This window comes from Phalacrocorax aristotelis, chromosome 15 (genome assembly GCF_949628215.1).
Source record: "Phalacrocorax aristotelis chromosome 15, bGulAri2.1, whole genome shotgun sequence".
Classification (NCBI taxonomy): domain Eukaryota; kingdom Metazoa; phylum Chordata; class Aves; order Suliformes; family Phalacrocoracidae; genus Phalacrocorax; species Phalacrocorax aristotelis.
This window is the reverse complement of record NC_134290.1, coordinates 15,060,212-15,082,804: the sequence shown is the minus strand read 5'-3', so window position 1 is coordinate 15,082,804 and position 22,593 is coordinate 15,060,212. Positions and strand designations below refer to the sequence as shown.

At 46.7% G+C, this 22,593-nt stretch overlaps 1 protein-coding gene across 25 annotated transcripts in view; it reads right to left on the bottom strand.

Moving 5' to 3' along the window:
• FBRSL1 (fibrosin like 1) overlaps nucleotides 1-22,593 on the bottom strand; it is a 553,269-nt gene that overhangs the window by 20,067 nt on the left and 510,609 nt on the right. For 15 of the 25 annotated variants that reach the window (XM_075110637.1, XM_075110648.1, XM_075110650.1 and 12 more), the window contains 3 exons: nucleotides 7,388-7,784; nucleotides 5,568-5,821; nucleotides 948-1,183 (listed from right to left, as the gene is read on the bottom strand). In XM_075110637.1, coding sequence (XP_074966738.1) covers nucleotides 948-1,183; nucleotides 5,568-5,821; nucleotides 7,388-7,784 — 887 coding nt within the window. Of the gene's footprint in view, nucleotides 1-947; nucleotides 1,436-5,567; nucleotides 5,822-7,387; nucleotides 7,785-22,593 lie in introns of all 25 variants that reach the window. The other 10 variants (XM_075110641.1, XM_075110653.1, XM_075110643.1 and 7 more) reach the window with 3 other exon arrangements.

The window sequence follows — 22,593 nt, the reverse complement described above, 5'->3', positions numbered from 1 at the left end:
TGCCTCGCTGCTAAGCAGATTACAACCCAAGAATGTCATTGCAAGAAACGTGAGAAATGTTATAGCCCCTGAGTTCTTGGTAGTTCTTCCCAAATGCTGCTTTTGCTGTTACTCCTGGCTTTTGCCAGCCTTTAGCAGAAGAGGGTTGTCTCTACATTTTGGCCACAGGGTGAAACTGAGAGGGGAGGAAAAAAAGCTGAACCTTGTTCTTTCAGCCTCACAAAGTAATTGCCAGAAAAGGAGAGAGAGAGTGCGTTTTAAAGTACTGACAAAATCCATTTGTAGCAGATCTCTAACAATTTTGTAACAGCTGCAGCAAAGTCTCATTGTGTTATAAGCAAATTCAACGGCAAAACGCTGACGCTATTACATGGCCGGGAGGATCTCTCCCACAAGAAGAACCAGCCACACACAAATTAGTGCTTGTTGATGTAATCAAACAATAAATGCCAAAATTGATATAGATTAGGGAATTAGGAGGAAGAGGGACAAAACTGGTATCAGATGAGATGCTGCACTGTGGTGAGAGCTCCGGGTAAGCAAGTAGGGTTTGCCCTGCAAGGATTGGTTGTGGGGACTGCGTTTGGTACCGGAGGCTGCCGATCGTGTGGCCCCCTCATCGGTGTGTTTTGGTGTGTCGTGGCACCTGGCTCTGGGAAAGGGGGAATAGAAATACACAGCAGGACATGCGAAAAGGGAAACTAAAGGGGCCGTGGACTTCTCATGGGTGCGGTATCTGCTCGTGGGTAGCAGCGTGGGGGACCTGGAGGCTCGGTGTGGAGGCTCTGGATGGAAAGGGGGTCCCTTCGGGAGTGCTGGGCCTGTCTCTCCAGGCCTCCAGGTCAGAAGGGCAGGGACAGCACACCTGGCTGAAATGAAGAGGACTGGGATTTGTTTGAAAAGAGTGGGTTAGGCTTTTTGACCAGAGATGCTCTACTTATCCTCACATTTTGGGCTGGGGTACGCACCATGGGAGGTGCAGAGGGCGGCATGAGCGGCGTCTGGGGCAAGCTGGATGGAAAAGGAGTGAATGTGTGCTGGTGGGTGTGTTGGTGCTGATGCGTGTGTTGGTGCTGGTGAAACTCCGCTCTCAGCAGCGGCACCGGGCCAAGTGAGGCAGCGGCCCGGTCCGAACTCTGAACCAAAAACCGGTTGTTCAGCTCTTGCCTGAGCAGTTCGTGATCTAGAGGAGAGAGAGAGAGAAAAAAAAAAGACACAGAGGCCCGTGGGCCTGTGAGTACCACAAAGACGGAGGAGAAAGAGTCAATATTCACCTGGCATTCCCTGTTTCTGCAGGTCATGCTGTGGTGGTTTTCTACGTGAGGACTCATTGGTGGAGGTAAGAGAGATGCCTGTGACAAAGTACCAATCAGAATCCCCGAATGAGGCTGGCAATACATGATTGGTTGGTTGAATGATATCAACAGGCTGGTATCTAAAGACAAGAGAGAACACCATGAGTCATCACAGCAGAAAACATCATTGGGGGCGTCAGCAAGCATCCGCCCCCGGCCCCCCGCCCGCAGCCCCGCTACCCCCGCGCAGCTCCGACGGGCCACTCCTCCTCCTCCTCCTCCTCCCCGGCACCTGACGGCCACGGCACCGAGGTCTCTCCGGGAACGGACCTCGGAGGTCTGGTCTCGCGGCATGGTGGCCGGACCTTCCCGCACCAGCAAGATGCTGGGAGCACCCTCGAGGACAACGGCTCGCTTTAAAATGAGGAATACTGACCTGTTTCCTTGGGAGGTTTGAATTCGGAGTACAATGAAAATGGATGGTGGGCCTAACGCACGTGTTAAACTCTAACATACATGTACTTAAGAGGTAAAATTTTGACAAGATCTACAACACAGTGAGATAACCATGGATTTGGGTGGCTGGAAACTACCCGCTCAGACAGCTGTTTTAGATCCCTGTGCCATCCTCCCCCTTCACAGCCCCAGGACATGCACACAGTGACCAGGAACACCCATCCTACAAATTGAAGCCTTCTTTGCAATAAGTTTTTTCTGAGATTTTAAATACTAAGCAGTCCTTTCCTCGATTTCTAACAGGCCATAATTGTCATTTTTTGTCCTTGCCTCCAGGCTTTTCTCCTATGAGAAAATACGGAGGAGGAATCAGCGGGAAGACGAGAAGCACTGAGCTGGCTCAAGACCTCACGAAGGTTGCAACGACTGCAGAAAGAAAATGTTCTACCATATGACATGTGGCCTCTTCTCAGCGTCTTCCTCTGGAAGAATAACTTGGCACTGAATTTGAATGTGGTTTGGGGCGGTGAAAGACACCAGCACTTTAGAAATGATGTGACTGAAGGCAATAAGGACAAACGTCCACTTCCCCAAAATGTCTGCTGGTATCAATTAAATCCATCTGTGATTTCGCCTAAGAACTTCAAACAGGGATCAGCACCCAAGACGTTAGGTATTTTCTAGGCCGAGTGCAACCCATGTCACCGGCTGTAGATGACATACACTGGGTCCTGACTGACCTACTTGCTTCTGAATTTACATGAATCCACTTCTTTCAGTGTAACATCCCTTTTAAACTACAGCACTGAATATAAAGGGGCAAAAGGATACATGCGCTTTAAAGGTTTATTTCATGTTCAGCAGGCGTATCTTTTACTTAAATTTTCTAGAGTAACATCAGAAATGTCTAATTCAATCACTTTCTGAAGTGACATGGTTAACATCTTTAGAAACAGGCACCCTCATGGGGGAATTTCAAGGTCTCTACTACCACTTAGAAGCCTACATCCTATTGAAAGTCACTTTCGAAAGCAAATTTTGGGTGCTTTTCAGTAATAAATGTACTGCTACGAGCAGGTACTGTGTACTGCTACAATCTTTATAAAAATTTATACAAAAGCAGAAGGTACATATACTTGTGATACCGAAGCCTAAGGCACTGGAGCAAAAGGCTATAGGGGGTTCTCCTTGGAGCAAGAAAAAAAAAAACCTAGGCTGAAAGCACTTAGGTCCAAAACCTAACCTCTTTAGAGAATATGATTTCATATGTGTGTGTGTTTACGCATTTAAATCTGGCAAGACTTAAAGAAACTGAATCCTTCTGTTAGCATCAAGATAATCCACTTTTCTGGAGGGAGAGATAAAAGCAAGTTGGCAGTTGTAAGTGCTCTGATATCCAATTTCTTTAGAAGACTTGAAGTCAGACTGCTAGATTTGCAGCTGGCTCCAGCCCGTAGCCCTGTACCACAACTTTGGCCTTTGTCAGGAAAACAAAAGGCCTGGAGATGTTTGGAGACGCGTTGTGGCACTCGGAGGAGCGGCTGCTTTGTAGCAAGGATGGGACTGCCATAATGCAGCTCCACAAGGGGCTCTGGGCAACGTTAGGATCAGAACTAAGTTCTTGGGCGTGCCAGTGACACCTTGTCCCACAGGTCTGGCCGTGTAACAACACAACCAGGAGCAGGGTACCTGAGCAGCCCTTTGAACGCCCAAACACTACTGCTCTCTGCACGAGGTGGGCATGGCGGGAAAATGTCGAACCTGCTAATGTTGCCAGGTGCCCTCACGTTCAGAAAAGAACACACCAAGACCGCTGTTTCCTCTCTGTATCCCACATAAGGGCCAGCCTTGGTGCCTCTGAGTAGAGGGCAGCAGCCCACACAAGGGTTGCTCCTAAGTTACTTGTATAAGCAGTAGGTTTCAAAGTGAAGAAATGCCACCAGAAGTGCATTCTTGTTATTCAGAGACCTGAATTCGGACCATCAGTGGATGAAGGAGCTCTGAGTTCTGCTTCTCGTCTTGGTAACAGCAACAAGTGTGCCAAAGTAAATTTAAAGGAAGAGCACACTTTCCTCCAAAGTGGGGGGAGAAAAAGATGACAAAAAGGAGACTTGAAAGGGCCATACCCTCTCTGACGGCTTTTCTAAGCTGGTGCTTTTACTGAGAGCACGCGTGCACTCGAACGGCAGAGCAAGGGCTACGCTGCCAGCGGCAGTTGGATCCTAGCTTCTCAGGGCTGCTCAGCAACATTGCTGCTTTTAAGAAACTTTTATGTGAACGACAACAGAAGCTCCTGGCTCCGCAGTGCTCCGTACTGATTTTATGATGTGCCAGTTTGCAGGCATTTCGTATAATGCAGACAAGAGGCAGTTCACTGTCTGCAGGGTTAGACACCCAGACCTTTGCCTCCCCTACCTTAGGCTTCTCCGGCTTACATGGCAGAAGAAATCCTTTTAGTAGGAGCAAGACTGTTACCATTTCCTGACAAGCTGTTGAATGTGAATAGGTCACTTGATTTTGCACCTCCTGAAGTTAATGGTGAAAACATACTTGCTTTCAGTGACTGCAATATCATGCTTTTAGGGAGCGCATTGCTATTTCCTTTTGCGATACTTTCAAAGCCTCCATCACAGTAGTCCTTTGCCTTAAACAGGGGAAGCAATGAATAGGTCTTCCACAGTGCTGCCAACATCTTCCCAGCCATGTGGTTGAAATTCTAGATGGTGCCAGGGCCTCTGAAAGCCAGCAGCTTTGGCCTATGTGGTCCTGCTTCCGGCTAGGAACCCACGGCACTTTTGCCTATCAGCGTTCTGAAAGCTCACTTTGGACCAATTCACATTTTTCTTTCATTTAAAGAAGCAGTTACAAATAATGGGACATTATTTAGCTCCTGGAAGAAAAAAAGGGGATGCAAGGCCATCAGATTCTTCCGCAGCAAATCTGCCCTCTCCTTATTCCTTTAACTGGCTTCATAGGAAACAGAGGGCATGTTATTTGCAAAATGCTTGTCCCGTTTAATCCCTGCTGAGTTAGTTGTGGAGTCAAATGCCAGATCAAAAGGAGGCCCCAGCAAGTGAAAGTTGCAGGGAAGTCTCCAGCTGCCAGGGTCTCTTCCAGGGACAGCTGCAGGCTAATGGATAAGCTACAAAAAGGGCATTTAGGGCAGAAGTGACAATGGAATGGGGGCCGGGGTGAACAAAGGAAACTTTTTAAAAGGACGCAAAAGACAGAGAGAGCTGAACAGCAGAGCTTGTCAGCTGAGCTGTCTCTGCCTCAGACAGAAAGGCCAAGGAGCCACGGGCAGACAGAGAGCTTGTGCTGCCGCAGGCGGAGGATCCTGCTCTGCTTGTCGAAGGATCAGAGCGGAGGATAGGGGGTCACTTAGAACAACTTTCTGCGATGATTGGAAACAGTTTTTTCAAGTCAGCTCTAACAGCAGCAGCTTTCGTTAGAGTGGGGAGAAAGAAGGGGAGAATGGCAGACTGTACAGCAGTCCTTTGTTAATCTAGAAAATGTCTGATGGCTGTGAAATGCCACACTGCACAACTCACGCCCTGAAAAGGAGATTTTCTTTTCTGGGAAAATTTGTTTTGAAGACTTCTGATAAGAAGCTGCAGTGCTGTCTCTACAATCTCTCATCCGGTAAAGCATGCCCAGGTCTCCTACCTGTTTCACGAGCACTCTCACAGCTCCAGCACACACTGCCCACGGAGGGGTCTGCGTCACTTCATTTTACCTGCCCACCAGCCAGCCCATCACTCAACACCCTCCAGTGCATGCATGGGGGATCAGCCCTGGAAGAAGGAGGGAACCTACCCGCAGGGTGACCCGGTATCACGAGGCTGTTGGTAGGTAACGCTGGTGGAGGTGGCAGCGTGGGTGGGGTGGCGAACATGGCCGGATGGTGCTGGTGTTGGGCCTGCGATCTGAGAGAGAAGTGCGAGGTAGCAAGATTAGAGATGGAGAGGGGCAGAGCCGGGCCGGAGGAATGGTGCGGAGGAATCTGGGGAGAGAGGGGAAGGTGTTTCGGGAGGCTGATGCTTGTTGCACTGCTAGCACTGCTGCTCCGGCTGCAGAGAGAAAAAAGATGAGGGGAAGAGGGGAGAGAGAGACAGAGAGAGAAAGTGTGTTACAAGACTGAAACGGTACAAGAAATACACTACCAGAAACAACACAACTATGTAACACTGATCTCCCCAAGCTTATGTTTTTGTTCTTAACAGCAATGAAGGCAGTAACGGTTCTTAATGAACCTCTCCGACAGGGCAGGACAGGGCTTGGGCGCTCGGGAGTGACATTTCCTCTGGTGCTTGAGCGAGTTACAATCCTCAGAGCTATCTAGGAGATACCGATGAAGGCCGCAGAGGCAGCTGGATTTTGCACCTTCATTTAGCCTCTGATGACCCTGCAGTGGCCATGTGCGTCCTTGTGATCATAGACGTGCTTACTCCAATTCCTTTTCTCTGTTGCTCTGGGCACACAGAGTTGCATAGTGTGGGTGACTTTGGGACCAGGTTGTATCTGCTGTGCATGCTGTGTAGTTGTGTTCACACAAGCATGCAAACGCACACCACATTAATCAATTTTTCTCATAATAATTCTGTATTTTACATCTCCTCCTTCTATTGCTATCACTCCACTGCAAGTGATCTAAGTTTTGTCGGGTGAAAGGCGCTATCGCTGCAGTTAGTATTTAGTGTAACTCCCACAATGCCAACTATTTGTTGCAATCTAAAACTCTGAGATATCTGGAATAGTTTGTAATATTATTAATCATTTATACCATGGTGGAATTTCCAGGGTAAAACCACAACAGAGCCTAAGTATGCAGGATACTATGAAATACACGTTAATGGCAGCTCTCTGTATTGATATTTTGACCCTTGTGCAGCCAAATATTATGTTTTAAATCAGTTTTCTCATCTTGTTTAAACTAGCCTAGTTCTGGTTTGGGAGGCGAGGCATGTTTTTTGTACCATCAAAAAGACTACACAGGTTCCAGTTGACTGGCTAAACTCTTTTCTCTCGATATGTTTTAGCCACACCATTTTCACACATCCTACTTACTGGATGGAGGCAATTTAAACAGCGAAGCTAAGCCTCCTGCTAGATCTGCACATGTCAGATTGAAGCAGATTTCTCAGCCTACATGGGAGCTCTATTCTAAAGGACATAGTGTTTTCCAACATAGATATTCCTCTTTTGATGCTGGTGAACCAAAAAACCTCTGATAACCATGAACAAACCTGCTTCAATGGAAGTCTTTCTGAACATGAAAGAAGGGAATCGCTCAAACTCAAACCACCTTAAATTTCCAGGGCAAGAACTAGCCAGCTCGGACAAGGCAGTGTAAAACTCCACTAGAAACTGCACGTAAAGGAAGTTTACCCCGCAGTTACACATGCCTTTCTCCAGAAAGGGAGCATTGATCCCCATGTTTCAAACGCAGTTATGCATCACTGCTGGAAAATCCAGCCTGCGGAGCCAGCACAGAAAGTCCAGTGTCCAAAACATGGAGCATCTTACACAGACAGTAAGAGTGCTCTCGTCTCACCTCCCAGCAATTGCTATCCCGTTTGAAACCAGGTTTAGCCCAGCAGTAGCATAAAGATGACACGAGTATCCCTTTCCCCTACCTGATATTATTGAGTCCGTTGTGGGCCACCTGGTGATGCACTTGGTAATTGAGAGGTGGAGGGATGTGACTCGGAGGCTGGGTCCGAAGCTCAGGTATTAACTGAGGCTGCGACTGCGGCCGAGGTTGAGGTTGTGACTGTGGCCGAGGCTGTGGCTGAGGCGTGAGCCTTGGTGGTGCTGGTGCTGAAATCACTGGCTCCTTCTTCAACAGTGGGCTTGCTCTGGCGCTTGACGTGGGCGCTGAGGAAGTAGAAGTCACAACGGCAGCTACTGGCTGGGGGCTGGGGATAGGCAGGGCGAAGGGCACGTCGGTGCTCAGTTCCCGGCTCCGCTCTAGCCCAGACACCTTTGGGACATTGGCTGCTTTCACTTCTGGCTTGTCATTCAAGGTGGGACCTTATGGAGCAAGGAGAAAAAGAACAAAGCACATGCTGAAATGTCTGCGTTTGTTTCGCCACTTGGTAGAACACATGCCTGAGAAAAACAAGTCATGCTTCAGCTCGTGGGAGCATCGTGGGAGCACTGCTGCTACAAGATGGATGTGTGTTTGTGTGTCTGTCCTTCCGCTGCCCTTGACTGGCCAGTCTACAGTGCTTGTTAGCACATGTGTAAGAGACTTAGCTGTCACTAAATGAACGCATGCTACAAAGAACATATAGCTTTGTGACTTCTACAGATTCCCAAGGTTACGTACAGTAGGAGTGTGAATGTGTCTCAAGTTACTGCTACAGTATTTCCTGCTCAATATAAGTTTTAAGGCTGATAGTGAACTCAAGAACACAAGCCTGATCATTAAGACATTTCATTTTCTCGGTGCTCTTTCACCTACATTGTGTTTAGGCTCAACTCCAGCTACAACGCACTGTGACCCAAGCACGGACCATTAATGATAACCCCACCTGGCTTCTAGGGAGGAGGCTACCCGGGATCTTTGTGTAGCAAAGGATGGGGCAGTTCTGCAGCGAAGCTGTGACATTGCCATTCCCTGGCCACACACTTGTGGGGAAGAACAGAACAGAGAAGGCTGGAAAAATCCAGTCAGAAGTGCGGTGAGCACCCAAGTGTTGTCCTGCTCACCCTAAGTATTGCACACGCCTGTATGCACGGCACGTCAAAACTATCAGGAATGCTGCAACCTTGCAAAATGCACCTATGGTGAGAACTCCAAATGGAATTGCTCCTTCTATGATGCCAAGTATTTCCTTTTTTTCCAAATTAAGCTAAACAAAGCAGCCCAAAGGGTTAAAAAGCTGGAAAGGAAAAAGGGAGGAAAGGACAGATATTTCAGATCAAGCAGGTCAGAGACAACTATCCAAAAGGTCGAAGCCAACTGAGAGGACCAACATGAACGTGATTCAACTCCCACTGTAACTCCCCTTTCGACATAATCTGTGTATCCTTGAGTGCACATACACCCACAATTACAAGAAAAGCTGTTCATGGGTTACGAGAACTAGTGTTGTGCATGTGTTTCACGTGCACACACAGCACTTCTGACTTTTAGGATACATACTTTTATTATCCACCAGAACGTGTTGGGAGCCGTTTGCATTTAGCTGGCTTGCGGACATGCAAGAGATGCTACCTACGCTCATTAACACACTCCTAACACCCTCACTAACAAATTCCACCTTTGAAATTTTCCCGTCTCATCAAAGGACTGAGGCAGTTCCTGATGTAGGAGGTGTGGAAATAACACACAACACACCACGAGCTAATTCTGGCCATGTGGACGCTCTAACCAGGCGAACGCAGCCTATGCGAGGCCAGAGCCTATGCGAAGCAGCACTGCTGCTGCTTCGATGACTTGAGCGCCACCACGCTGGCGTTAGATGAGAGGAGGACAGCGATGAATCAGAGCCTGTAGCATCCCAGCTCACTTTCTGTACAAAAAATGCCCATGTGGTGAAGGCATCTCCTTCCTTGAGACAAAAGGCAGTTTCCCACACTGCTTCTGGCTCTGCTTGCACCCTCACCATTGCACCGTTTCCTTCAGTCAATCAATCAATCAATCAATCAATCAATCAATCAATCAATCAATCCATCACTACATACATATAAATTCAGAATGTGAAAAGAGAACAAATGGAAACATATGAACTCTCTGTTTGTCAGCTGAAGAAGTCTGAGAACTAGTGGCCTCAGTCCCACAAATCACAGGAACAGAAGCCTTTCCAAACACCAGTGCTCTGGCTGCCAGCAAGTACGATCAACCCTGTACTTTCCAGCACCTTATATATCTTTGCAGGTTTGACACAACCTCTGGAGGTCCTAAATTATTCCCTAAAACAAATATAAGGCCAACTCTCATTTCAGTGAACTACTTTTTCAAATATGGGTTCATGCATCACAGGTACTCTGGTTTTGAGATGGAACTAGACTTGGTTCCAATGTTAGAGTGGCAAAGAATTTATTTCTGAAATAAAATTCTCATCGCTCTTGTGCACCGTTATTTTTTGCAATGCCACCTGTGTTTGTAACTTTTCCTCAGATTTTATTACTAACAATTGAAAAATTGTCATTGACTTGTCAAGCCAGGGGTCCCCACGCTGTGCATTTTGGAGGAAGTGTATTTGCAGCTGTAGATCCTACTGTTTCTCAGGAGCTACCCATTAAAAGCAATTGGGTTTCATTCCTGACCATAGGTTTCCTGAGAGTCTATTACCTCCTTCCATCCAACAGGCCTCCTCCTACAGAGTTAAACTTCATATTGTGTAATTATAGGCAATGTAGACTAATGGTATATATTCAAAACACACCGGCACCACAAAAGTTAGTTGAGTAAAAAGTCAATTAGATCCAAAACAAATCAATAAAGTCCCACATTAAAAGCTGCTGTTTGACCAGTTTTATGTACAGCTATTGATTCCCCGTGGTTTTAGCATTAGTTCTCATTTGCAATTTCTCAAAGCAAAAGCTCATGCTCCCTTGTTGACTGAGCTGACCAGCCAGTCTGGTTGTATTAGTTAGTACTAGGGGTGCATGACTAACTTCTGCTGCCAACTTGCATCTCTCAGATTGCAGTACTGAAATGTTTTGGTGTTTCATTCTTGACAACAATGAAAATACCCAGATGCTTCCTCCCCCTTGCCCCCCTCTGGAAAAGCTACAGGCCTGAGTGTGACTATCTTCTCTACTTTTGTAGCCACGTTGAGCAAAAGCACTGAGAAGGGAAAGATATGGTGTGAATTCACGGGCGAGCAAGGAGAAGCATGTGAGAGACAGCCAAATCCCCAAGCCCTCCCAGCCGCCACGCGGGCAGGATGGTGCGTGAATCCTGGTGTGCTGGTGGCTTTGCTGTTTCCCCTTCTCACGCCTGCGACACAGCGCAAGAGAGAGAAGCTGCTTCATGTGGCTCACTTGAGGGTAAACTGCAACAGGTGAAGGGAAGGGAACCACACGAGAACAAAGGCAGGACAATCCATAGGGAGAAATTACAGGAAGGCAGTGATGCCAGGCACTGCAACCTGCCTCATGTTTGAAAGTCAAACCTTCTGAAACGGAAACTCTTCCCACATGTAGGTGTTTCGCTGAAGTCTCTGGCAAAATAGATTTGGACAAAATGGAAAGCAGATGCCCAAATGGAAACACACCTTATCCGTGTGTCTCACTACTCTAGGAGCACTAGAACAAACGGCATTTCTAAGCAAAGACTTAAGACCCTTCACTTCAGCTAACACCATGCAGGGCCGTGCCATGACTGCGCACTCTGACACCGAAGAACAAACACACACATGTCCTCGTTTCTTTCTTTCCTTTCACCCTTTTCTACCAACACTTACTTCTACCTGTTCAGGGCCTGTTTCTAATACCCAGTCAACAGCTAACCAAACTCCAGGTCTCCAGAAACCTGACAATTTTGAGGACATTTTCCCCGTGCAACCAAAGAAATGATGGATTTTGAAGGCTATAACTACCTCTTTTCTTAGGTACCGAACAAGATCCTTATCATGATACCCATCACACCAATCTCCAATTCAAGACTTTCCCCTCCATTCACCTGAAAGTCTCTGAGCTCCCTTCCCTGAAATCCCTCAGAAAGTTAATTTTAATGATTTTAATGGGAGATGTTGCCCATTCTGATCAGGATCTCAACCTCTGCGGTTTCTCTGTCGGATGCTCGAATGTCACTCCTAAGGGAACTATACTCTTGTACGCCCAAGTTCCTTCCAATTGACTGGGCTGACTTCTGGTTGCATACGGAAATCTCCCAAGGAAAGAAACCAAATATTCCCTTTTGTGCAAGCTGGATCCTTGCAAGAAGTTTCTGTGTTTCGGCTCCTAATCTAGTCCTAATGAGCAGATGGGCCCACGGAACTGAGCGTAACTGCCCCAACAAAAGCACAGACCCACCAGACCACATCACAATGTTCTAGAGGCAAAAATGTGTTTATTTTTACCAAGTCCTAGAGTAATTTTCATGCTTAATGATAACAGGCTGAGCCAATTTGCCTAGGACTTGACAGTCAGCTCCAATAATTCAACCTTAATTAAACCTGAACGCGTGTCAGTTCAGCTCGTCCCTTCACAGGAAATCTGACATTTGCAATGATTCATGTTTCAGCCATGCTATGGGAAGGCTGGATCACATCTGCCATTCTCCACCATGCAGAGCGCTACCCCTTTTCAGCATGCCAACTTTGTTTATTTTCTAACCAACCACTTTGGACGTCTTCCATTGAGAGGTTTTCTTAAATGAACAGACAGTGAAACATGTCTTGATTGCATGGGGATGAATGATGACTGAGTGCGAGAGACGGGGAAGAAAGGACTGAAACTGCTCTAACAAGAAAAATAACAACAATTTGGGATTAGTAATTCTTGCCTTCTTGATCAACTAATTTGTCATTTGGAGTGTTGCAAAATTTCAGCCTCGCTGTGTCTTGGGCGACAACCCATTCCAGTCTAACCTGGTAAAGATGAAAACTTTAAAGAACTTTTATAAGCATAGAGAGCTTTAGCTACTGCTGCTGGAAATCTGTAGAAACAAGAGCTGATGTTTAAGAGAAGCCCTGAAGTCAACTGCAGTTGAATTTGCTGCAAAAAGTGTGTTTTAGAAGGAGTTACCTGAACCCGAAAGACGACCATCAGCATGGACCCAATAAGAAATTTCAGTGACTTCAAAATCTGTGACTGGAATAAACACGGACTCCCCGTCCCCATGGCTGCACAGGGTGACATGCTTGCCAGCGTGTAACTACACAGCGTTGCAGGCTAAATACAATACAGAAAGTCCCAGACACAAATTAAACCTTTCTGTTACAGGAATTTGCTTTCAAGCTGATTAAGAGTAGCTCAAGTGCAAGGGATTAAACATGTAAAGGCTGCTTTGAGAACTCCAATAAGCAGTTACTGTGTTGTACAAACAGTACTTGGGGCAACAGCAGTTCCAGCCCTGCCTCTTGCTCTTTGCAAGCTGCTGGTTGCTGCTGAAAGGGGACTGTCAACACACGTACAATGTGACTGGAAATAATCTAATCTTGCTTGCATGCCTTTCCTTTGTCTCTTGAAAAAAAAGTGGAGTCATTCAGACGTCTTTCTGCAGTCTCCCTCGTTGTATTCAAACAGCAAGGGTGATGGGGTGATGTGAGAAAGAAATTCCTCTCCTACATCCATCAATGACATCTTTACCAATGGCAATTTCCCAAGAAACACAACAACCACCATCTGCAGCCTATCTGTCCACCCTGTACACATCCTCGAAAACAGACGTAAGCCAGGCTGGCTATGATGAACCCTGCTCCATATTATAATTCCAGCAAGAAACACTGCAAAAGCATCACCACAGGAATTACACGGACATATGTGGCAAGAAGCGGAGTATTTCAGGGTTGGTTGATGAGTCCCAGAGATGAGTTTTGAATCATTGGCACAGGGAATGAGTACAGAAGAGCGCGATTTTACAGCATTAGGTCAAAACGAAGAAATAACTAAAGGAGAGGATTCAATGAACTTCAGCAAACCTTTTTTTTTTTTTTTAAATTGAGCTTTTAGAGTGCTGCATAATGTATTGTGGATATGCAACATATATAAGCACACGAGAGAATAAAGCATTTTGCATTGGCTATGATAGCACTGATGCTGCCAGAGTGCATACAAGTGAAAATGAATATTTAAGTGCTAATTCTTTATCCTCAGCTGGATTTGCTTTTATATGGACGGCTTTTTCATTGCGTTTTAGGAGGGTGGCACTATTTAGGACATTAGACTATTAGCTTGGCCTGCAAAGGTAAGGCAAGCAGAGCCACAATACAGAGCCATCCAACATATGGACACCAAGTTCCTCCACCCATTTTAATGCAAATCAGCTTAAGATAAGGAATAAAGATTGGGACTTGCACGTAAAACCACTGTCTGGAAGGCTCCCTGGTGTGTAACGTAAACCGTTTTTAACTTTATAGCGAAGCAAAGGCCAAACTTCCCTCATGACAGCGGCGAACTGCACACGTTAGGTCGTGTCAAAAACCACTCTTCTGTGACACGGGCTCTTCAGAACACCACAGGTCTCTGGTGGGTTTTCCACAAATAATTGCAGTGTTTTCTCACAGGGGAAAGGAAGCCAAGTAAGCCGAGTGTAAGCACCAACCCTCACGCCCGGCTTTGAACCCGCTGCCGAGCGCCGCCGCCTGCGTGCGGGGGAGCAGGCCTTTGTCCGCGGCGCTGCTCCCCCAGCCCGTCCCCGAGAGCCGCCGCGGCTTTCAGCGGGAAGTTCCTCCGCACCCCGCTCTGGATTCAGCCCCTATCACTCAGTGCGTTTGTACAGAGCTGTCTGTCAAGTCAAATCGTCTTGCTGCAATCTGAAATACCCTCCCAACAGCTGCCACTACCAATTACTCTCCCAGACAGCCTTGACTATCAGGAAGAGAACTGGAGCGAGCACTTGCCAGTTTTAATAAACTGTGTTGCCCAAGTCATTTAACCTGCTAGATTGCTGTATGCTGGGGCTGTAACAAGCCTTCAGCTTTTCAACCTAGAAGAAAGCAACAGTGGCAAAAAGCTGTCAGCTTGGTCCTCAGAATTAACTTCCAAGGGTGTCTTCGCCCTCCCCTTCTGAAGCACCCAAGTTTAAAAGTAAAATATCTTCAAGTCATTTTTGTAACGTCGCGACAAGGAAAGCACCTCATGTTTTTAACGCAAAGCCAACGACTCCTGAGAGTGCAGGGTTGACGTGTTCCATGATTTCCATGTTAGGAGCTCCCCTGAGCACAGAGAGCTCCTCGCTCCTCTTACGCCCGCACGGTCCCTGGGTGCTCCCCAGCGCCGGCTCTGTCCGTGTGTCGGTCACCACCACCCCAGCCACGCTGATGCAGCCGAGGGCTTCAGGGTGCCCCGACCACCCCCAGAGCCCTGCACCCACCACTCCAGCCTGGTCCTTACCCTCTCAGTACAGTTACAGTTTCTCACCCAATTGAAAACTCAGGTGGGGCAAATTTATATTTACCCTGGTACTTTCAAGGACTGGTAGGAGAGATTTCCTAAAGGGTAATTTATTTAAAATTAAAACACTTCCATCCAGATCAGTATTTTCAGTTTGCAGCTCATGTACATATCGAGATGCCTGAGAATGTTAATCAGAAAGAAAAGGTCTATTGCCATTAGGATTAATTTGCCGTATAGGAGTCCACACTCCCACCAGAAAGCTTATTGGACTCTGCAAATCAAAAAGAAGATTCAAAACCACTATGCTAAACACTTTCCTTAGCCAGCTACGTAGATAAGAGCCTTTGTTGTGAAAGCTTGCAGCAGAGAAAGATTTCACCCCCTCCCCTTAGAAACTGAGAGCAAAAGCATTAAGACCTATGGACTTGACGCTGATTTGCTGCTTTATGGTTCTTTAATAGCATGGTTTTTTCCTAGAGATTTGGGAGCTTTCCATGCTCTATCCAGGCATGTTAGCTGTAAGCATGCATGACGACACTCCAAAGCTGCGGGAGCTGAATGAAGATGGGTGCCAAACACAAGGATTGGGGCCAGAGCATAAAGAAGGAGGATCACCATTCAAATCCCCCCAAAGTAAGTCACACTGCATTTTCCTAGCAATGCTGCTTCTGGCAACATTTCAATGCAAAGCTGAAACAGGATTTGCAGCTAAAGCACCTACTGTGGATGCTGGCGTTGTAATGAGATTGAAAGTTTCATACAGGCTTTTAATCTAGGGCTATAATGGTGGATCAAACGCTGCAGGGTTAAATCTCTTCAGCGCTGCTCCTAAGCAGATGCCAGGTGCCTAAAAACCAGTGACACAGGAGCCACTCTATTGCCACGGCCACAAAACGTAACTAAAGCTTCTTGTAGTTAGTTACTGAAGGTGTGTTTGTCTTGTTTTGTTCTGTTTTTTGTTGTGTGTGATGGCATATTGTACACCTAACCCAACTGACAGACAAGCAACAAGGTAAACGAGCCATTAGAAAGACAATCGTTCCCGCTAACACAGGAAAGCAAGCAAGCACAAATGCTCAACTCCAAATGTAAGCTTTTACACAGACAAACCTGCTATATACCGAGGAATCTTATGATTTTAGGCAAACGGGGGCAAATAATAAACCACCAACTACTACATTACGGGAGAAAATGCACTACTTTTGCTGTCTGAAATCGTATTGATTCCCATCTAGCCTGCGAGTGAGTTATTAATCACTCCAATTAAATCATGAACACAGGTCTTTACGCTGAAATTGAACCCCCACCAATAGATCAATAACTCAAACCTCCACGAGCAATTACTGCTCAGCATAACAGAGCGCGCCATGCAGACCACAATTCTCTCTGTCACAACCCCCACAGGCAGCGCAAACAAACTGGGGAAAAAAAAGATTTTATAACTATTATTTTCAAAATAAACAGACATCTGCTTAGAGTTACCTAATCTCTCTCACATCACAGAGGCAGATCTGCCAAGGTCACATTGGAGACGCGATTACATTTTTTCACAATTTGTTATTCTAGCAAAGCCCTGATAAGATTGAACTATTGAAGTTCACACTCTGGTTTAATTTCAAGAGGTTAAATGCCAAATCCTTTTCTTATTGCTACAAGGAAGGGATCTGCCAGACTGCATAATACCCTGTGTGGGCTAAGACAACAATTTTGTTTCATCTGCACAGTCTTATGAAGGTTTTGATTTTCTTTTTTTTAATGACATCAGAGAACTCCAAATTCCCAAAGAATCATTTAAAGTAAAATCAGAAAGTGAGACTGTTCCGGAGGAGTGCGAATGACCTTTCGGACCTTCCAGCCTGGAGAAGTTAAGTCAGTGGCTGGCTGAGAAAGCACACTCACTAACCAAAACCAGAAAAAAGGCAAGAAAGAACATTCTCAAACACCAGATCATCTCTGCTGGGAACAGGAGATGATTACCCTAACCAGCCAAGCGTACGCAGGGTCACAGAAATTCCCATCTCTGCCTTGGAAGATAACTGATGCTTGTCCTGATGTAAGGAGAAGAGGAACCGTCCGCGCTCAGGCTCTCTGAGTGCCGCTGTGCAGCTTAGCTCCCATGTCCCTTCCAGGTGAGAGCCGTATTTCTACACGCATCCTTGCTTCTGACCGGCCAGCCCCTTCAAGCAAGGCCCCGAGCGCCATCCATCTTCCTTCATTAGGGAAACTATTGGCAGCCAATTAAGTGATGATGGACCCACGCCATTAAAGCTAATCAAGATGAGTTCATACCGTACCCTTCAGGCTGCAGGCACTGGCTCCTCTCTACGAGGGGTGTCACGTTCCTGCTTCTTCCTCTCACCGGCTCAGTGTTGGCTGTGTCGAAACAGCCTTGGCCAAGGCTCGGCATACGCACGGAGCAATGACTCCAAATCAGGCAACGCAAGAACATGAGCAGGTAGAGGGGCAGCGCTACTGCTGGGATCTCACCGTGGCTTCTCGCCACCAGACACACAAACAGCTTTTACAAAAGGGAGGGAGAGATATTATCTATTCCCCACTGCAGCAGAGGCAGAAAAAGCCCAGAAAACAGTTTTCTTCCTCCCTAAAGGTCAGAGATTGTAAGTGGAGTTAGAAAGATCAAGTCGTGCCATGATCTCTTCTCTGGAATGTGGCACGTGCTACTTGTGTGAACTACATCAGCTCAAAACCCAACACCCTACACCCACCTGCTCAGTGAGAACTCACCTCTGGTCTCTAGACGACCACATGCATCAAATTCTGTACTCCTGGCTGGCTTTCCAAACTTTTCTACTGGAAACACAGAGACACACAACAGACCCTTTAACGCACACATCCAAGTTCAGCCCCTGGATAGATGCATATGGCTTCGAACTGGCTTTTCAGGGCAGAGGAGAGCCCTGTGTGAACCAAAATTTTGAAGAGAAAGAATCCTCTTTCATTTTCACCCCTTCCTGAGTCTATAGATAAGGATACAAAGAATCACGTCTCTCCACTTAAATCAATGAGTGAGTATTACTTTGAGCAGAAAATTGCTTGTAACAGTGTGTGGGATCCCCCTTCCCCAGAACTCAAAGGCCAAGCTCTGTTAGGCTCCTAATTGACACCATTCACACCCACTGAGCTTCAGTGTAGAACAGCAAGGGGATCCAGATTTACTTGAAACCAGCTGTGATGGACGTGGCCTCCTCAGATCCAAGCATAAAGGCCATCAAACTTCATCTAACAAGAGCAACAGCAGCGTGTTTCAGCTGAAGGCTACCACAGGTTCTGCTAGAGGCAGATCCTGTTTCATGGGAAAAACGGTGCCGCCAAGCCAGCCATGCAGCCCGTGAACATCTTCCACAGGGCCAGGCGAGAGGGATGTGCAAGAAACGGGTGCAGAGTGAATGCGTGGCTCTGGTGGAGAGGACTGGTGATACCACAGAACGAAGCTCACCTGTAGAGTTGTGCTAAAGCTAAGGAGCCACAAACCCTGCCCCTTCCCCACATGTTTTGTGCCTACCTGACCCACGTTTCAGCACATCGTACTCTATTTAGGAGGTGGTAAACTCTGGCATGTAAATTTTCAGGGATAACATAGACAGCAGTAATAATTTCTAATGTACTTAAGTCTGCAGCGGTCTTTGCTAGGTGTCAGAAGACAGCAGAAAAAGACCTGTTGCGCCTGTGTGCGTTCAGTAGCCGAAGTGCCAAAGCTGCTTTTCTGGCCCAGGAACATCAGAACTGCAAGCTATAAACAGGTGGCAAACAACACTGTTTAGAAACTGTCTCAGTAACTTGACTAACTTCCATACCTGATGTTATGGCTGGAGTTGTGAGAATGGAAAGTTCTGCTGCAAGGTGACTTAGTCTCTGCTAAAAAGGAACTGAAAGGAGTGCCTGACCACGCACAGATTAACAAAATCCTGACTTATTTATTTGTTAAGGCCAGCCTTCACAGGTCAGTAACTGCTGGCACATCAGTGGTAATATGCTTAGAATTTGGGAAAACAACTTGAGATTCAGTGCTTGTCAAGCAGGGCCAGCGCTTTCCAACCAGCAGCTCCCCATACCGTGCAGCCTCCCACTGCCCTCCCTCCCCACCCCCAGGCACAAGGAGGCACCTTCCAGGCAGATCCCTCGCTTAGGTTTAGTAGCAGCACATTCCTACTTCTCTAAAACAACACGTTTCGCTGTTACCAAGCAGCCTGGCAGTTATGCAGTAGCACCTCTTTCCATTAACTTTGTGAGAATCCAGGGTCAAGATGAAGAAAGGCTGGAAGGATTTTCCTGTGAGCTCAGGAGCAATGATGTCTCCTGTCTCACTCCTATTTGCACGGTCCAAATCCAGCTCTAGAGCTGCTGGAATGGCATCTTAAGAAAAACTGAGATACTGAAATTAACAGACTGAATACATTTGACAACATTTCAAGTTGCATCATGGATAATTAAAATATTTAAGGGACAAGCTGCAAGTTGTTAATCAGGGAACATTTCCGTGAATGGTGTGTGCCCTTTGGATTTGGTCCCCATGGCAACCAAATATTCACTCCAAAAGGATGTGCTGGAAGAAGCATGTCAGGAGCTGCCTCAACGTTTTAATTCACAGTGTGAGCAATGAGTAAGTAGAGCTACTGACAAGCACAGCACGGGCAAGAACGGTTTGTAAACAGCATTAGGAAGCCACAGATGGCCTTTTGCTTTTTAAGGCTGAAAAAGTCCACTCTTCCTTTAAATGCACCCACTATAAAGATTAAGAAAACTGGACTGTGTTGCACATGGGGTGTTGAATCACATGTATTAGCTACTGAAAATAGAAGTTTTACAATAGAGGAGCTTTTCTTCAGTTTCTATCTTCTCAATCCTTGGGAAACTGCCAGTGTTTCCACTCCCCATATTGGAAGATGTTGCATCAAGATCTTCAGAAAAATCTTTTCTGTCTCACCTGGCTCAACAGGAGACAAACTCTGAGGAGGCAACAGTGTGTGAAGGACAGCTTCGCGGCATGCTCAAGAAGGAAAATGCGAGGGACGACTGGCTTTTCCTCCAGAACAGGAAGAGCGGCTTGGTATGCAACAAGGAAAAGAAAATACTACTTCGCTGTACTGCAGAAGGCAAACGCCTTCAGCATGATCTCAGAGTGTGAAATGCAGCTGCGAAGCTCCTTCCAGCGTTCTCCTTTGATGAAGTGTGAATTCCTCAATGGGCAGTAGAAATTTTGGAAATACTTTGGTGCCAGATATGCTTGAGGATAATGTAAGATCTGGCAACTAGTGAGATCTAACAGAGGAACATTGTGTTGTGCACTGCAATGGAATCACACCCTATTAATGAAAAGGTGCTCCTGGATCTCTTCTTGCGTGAGGGTTTATGGCTGTGGAAAGAAATCTTACAAGGCTGGAAGGTGCTGGATGGTGCATGGACTGCTGCAATGCCAGCCTCAAAGTGCAAAAAAGCCTGAAACAGTAACTCCAGACTTGTAAACCCAAATGTTTGCTCTACACTCCTCTTCCCGATGACTCCTTGGAGTCCCCTTACAGCCACCGTAGTGGCCCTGCAATGACTCTTAGGCATAAGCCCAACGATTTCTACATGGCTGCAGCACGGAAGCAGCACCTTCGGCTGCAGGTTGTCAAGGCCATGGAAGACCCTTGTGATTCTGACATGCATGAGGAGTACTCACGGTAGTGAGGGAGAGTCGTTCAGCAGAGCATTCATTGCCCGACTAACCGATGTATTTGGCTTTCCTGGTGGCAGGGGTTTGCTTCGAGCCCTGGCAGCGCACAGCTCTGTCCTCTCCCACTTCCCAGGCAGAGCCACAGCTCCCACAATCCCCACGTCACCCTCCGAGCTGGAACTGGGCAGGCACTGCCACAGTACTGCCCGCCCTCTTAGGCAGCAAACAAGTAGAGACTCAGACATCTGTAAGGATAATCACAGGAATTGTTTCATACAAAACTGCTGCACATTTTCATTTCAGTATTGGGTGGAAGAAAGAGGCAAGTATCTGGGCTTAGCCGGCAGAAACTTTTCCAAGACAGTAATTGCTTCATAATTCATATTCTTGTTTTCACACGTTTGCCATGTGTACCAACAATCCTATTGAATTCACTGTAAGTTTTTCCTTCAAGTCCTCTCCATGTCACAGTTTTTCCAAACAGCAGAAACACAAACAAGTGGAAGCCCAGTGCTAAGCAGCAACCCGGGTTTGGCAAATTCCTGTAATCCCAGATTCTTGCAAATTAAGAAAGTGGGGTCCAAGCTAATTCTTGAGACTTTCCACTCCACATCAGCACAGCAGACAACATCTTTCACTCATTATATCTGTATTTCTCCACAAGCAGTTCTCTGTGAAGTCAGAATTGAGCCTTCGTATCTCCACCCAAAGCCACTTGCTCCCCATCAACTCCAGATCACACAGGCTGGAGGAGTGCTGCCCTCTACATGAGGCAAGGCTCATAAATAGTAAGTATTTGCAACTGATAGGAAATCTCAGCACGGTTAGAAGCAGTTTATAGCTTCCGCACCAGAGAGGCTTGCAAAGAAGTGGTAGCGATGATACGGGTCCTCAACTCAGCTTTTCAGCAATGGTTTGAGGTGCCTTTGCTCAACTTAAACCAACTGGAGATTACGTACGAGATCCTCGCAGGGACGGGAGTCCTTCTTTTAAGAAATGCATTTGTTCTAATGGGCCCAAAACGGTTAATCAATCCGATGATTACAAATGAAACGGCTCATCTCTCAGTGGGCAGAATCCAAGTTCTGGTACCACTGGATTTGTTTCTGAGGACACAATATGGTTTTGGTTTTGAGGACAACACTCCAAGCTGCCAGCGGTTAGTTTCAGGGAACCACCTCCTCCCACATATTCATTTGCAAAATCTATCACATATGTTGTGTGCAAACTGGCTGAGAGTTTGATTCAGCTCTGACAGCATGAGAGCCTCTAGCCCAAATATCTGAAAGCAATAAAATGCACACCATCCTCCTGATTCCTCACGCTAACAGTAAATTGACCTATATTTGCTTTGCGCGATCAGTAGTGCAGAACCTACGCAGATACGTAACCACGATTATAGGCAAAATGGAAGGGGCATCTGTTTTTAACACGTCTCCATTTTAGCTTCCTCCTCCCTTGGCTTGAAGTAAGGGTACTAATGCTAAAGCCAGCGTTTTGCCTTTCCGCTAATTTTCTGCTCTAACAAGAAGGGAAATGGTAAGCCCTGTTCAGCTCTCAGAGGCAACTGTAGCAGGGACAACAGATGAAGCTGGAGGACCAAGGGCCCTTATGCCAGAGCAATGCAGGACCGGGACACTGCACTGCGGAAGAGAACAAACCTGTCTGCCTGGGCTGCGGTGCACGTTAACACCGCGCAGCATCCTCATCCCTCTGCCCTGCCTTCTTACTTTCCCAGCCATACCCATTTTGGCTTGGGTATCTAACTGAATTGCAACAGCATCTCTTCATCCTACACAGAGGCACGTGCTTGTTCCCAGAAGATAGGAAACGGTACCGCTGGTCCCTGCCAGGGTGTGGACCTCACAGTGGGATAACAGTCACATGAAAACCACAAGCAATAGTGGTTTACTTGCAGGCTATGTTCACGGCTAATGGAAGCGACTGGACTATCCCACCCTACCTTATGATCACTCCACACACAGAAATGAGGCCAGGAGGGACAGAGCACCCATTATTTCATATATAGACATGGGAAGCAAGGAAAATTATGGAATAACCCCTTGCAGACAGTAGGTGTTCCTGTGTTTTTAAAAAACTTCTCCCCAGCCCTTTGTTTTGCAGGCAGGCTGGCTCAGAGCTGGGCTG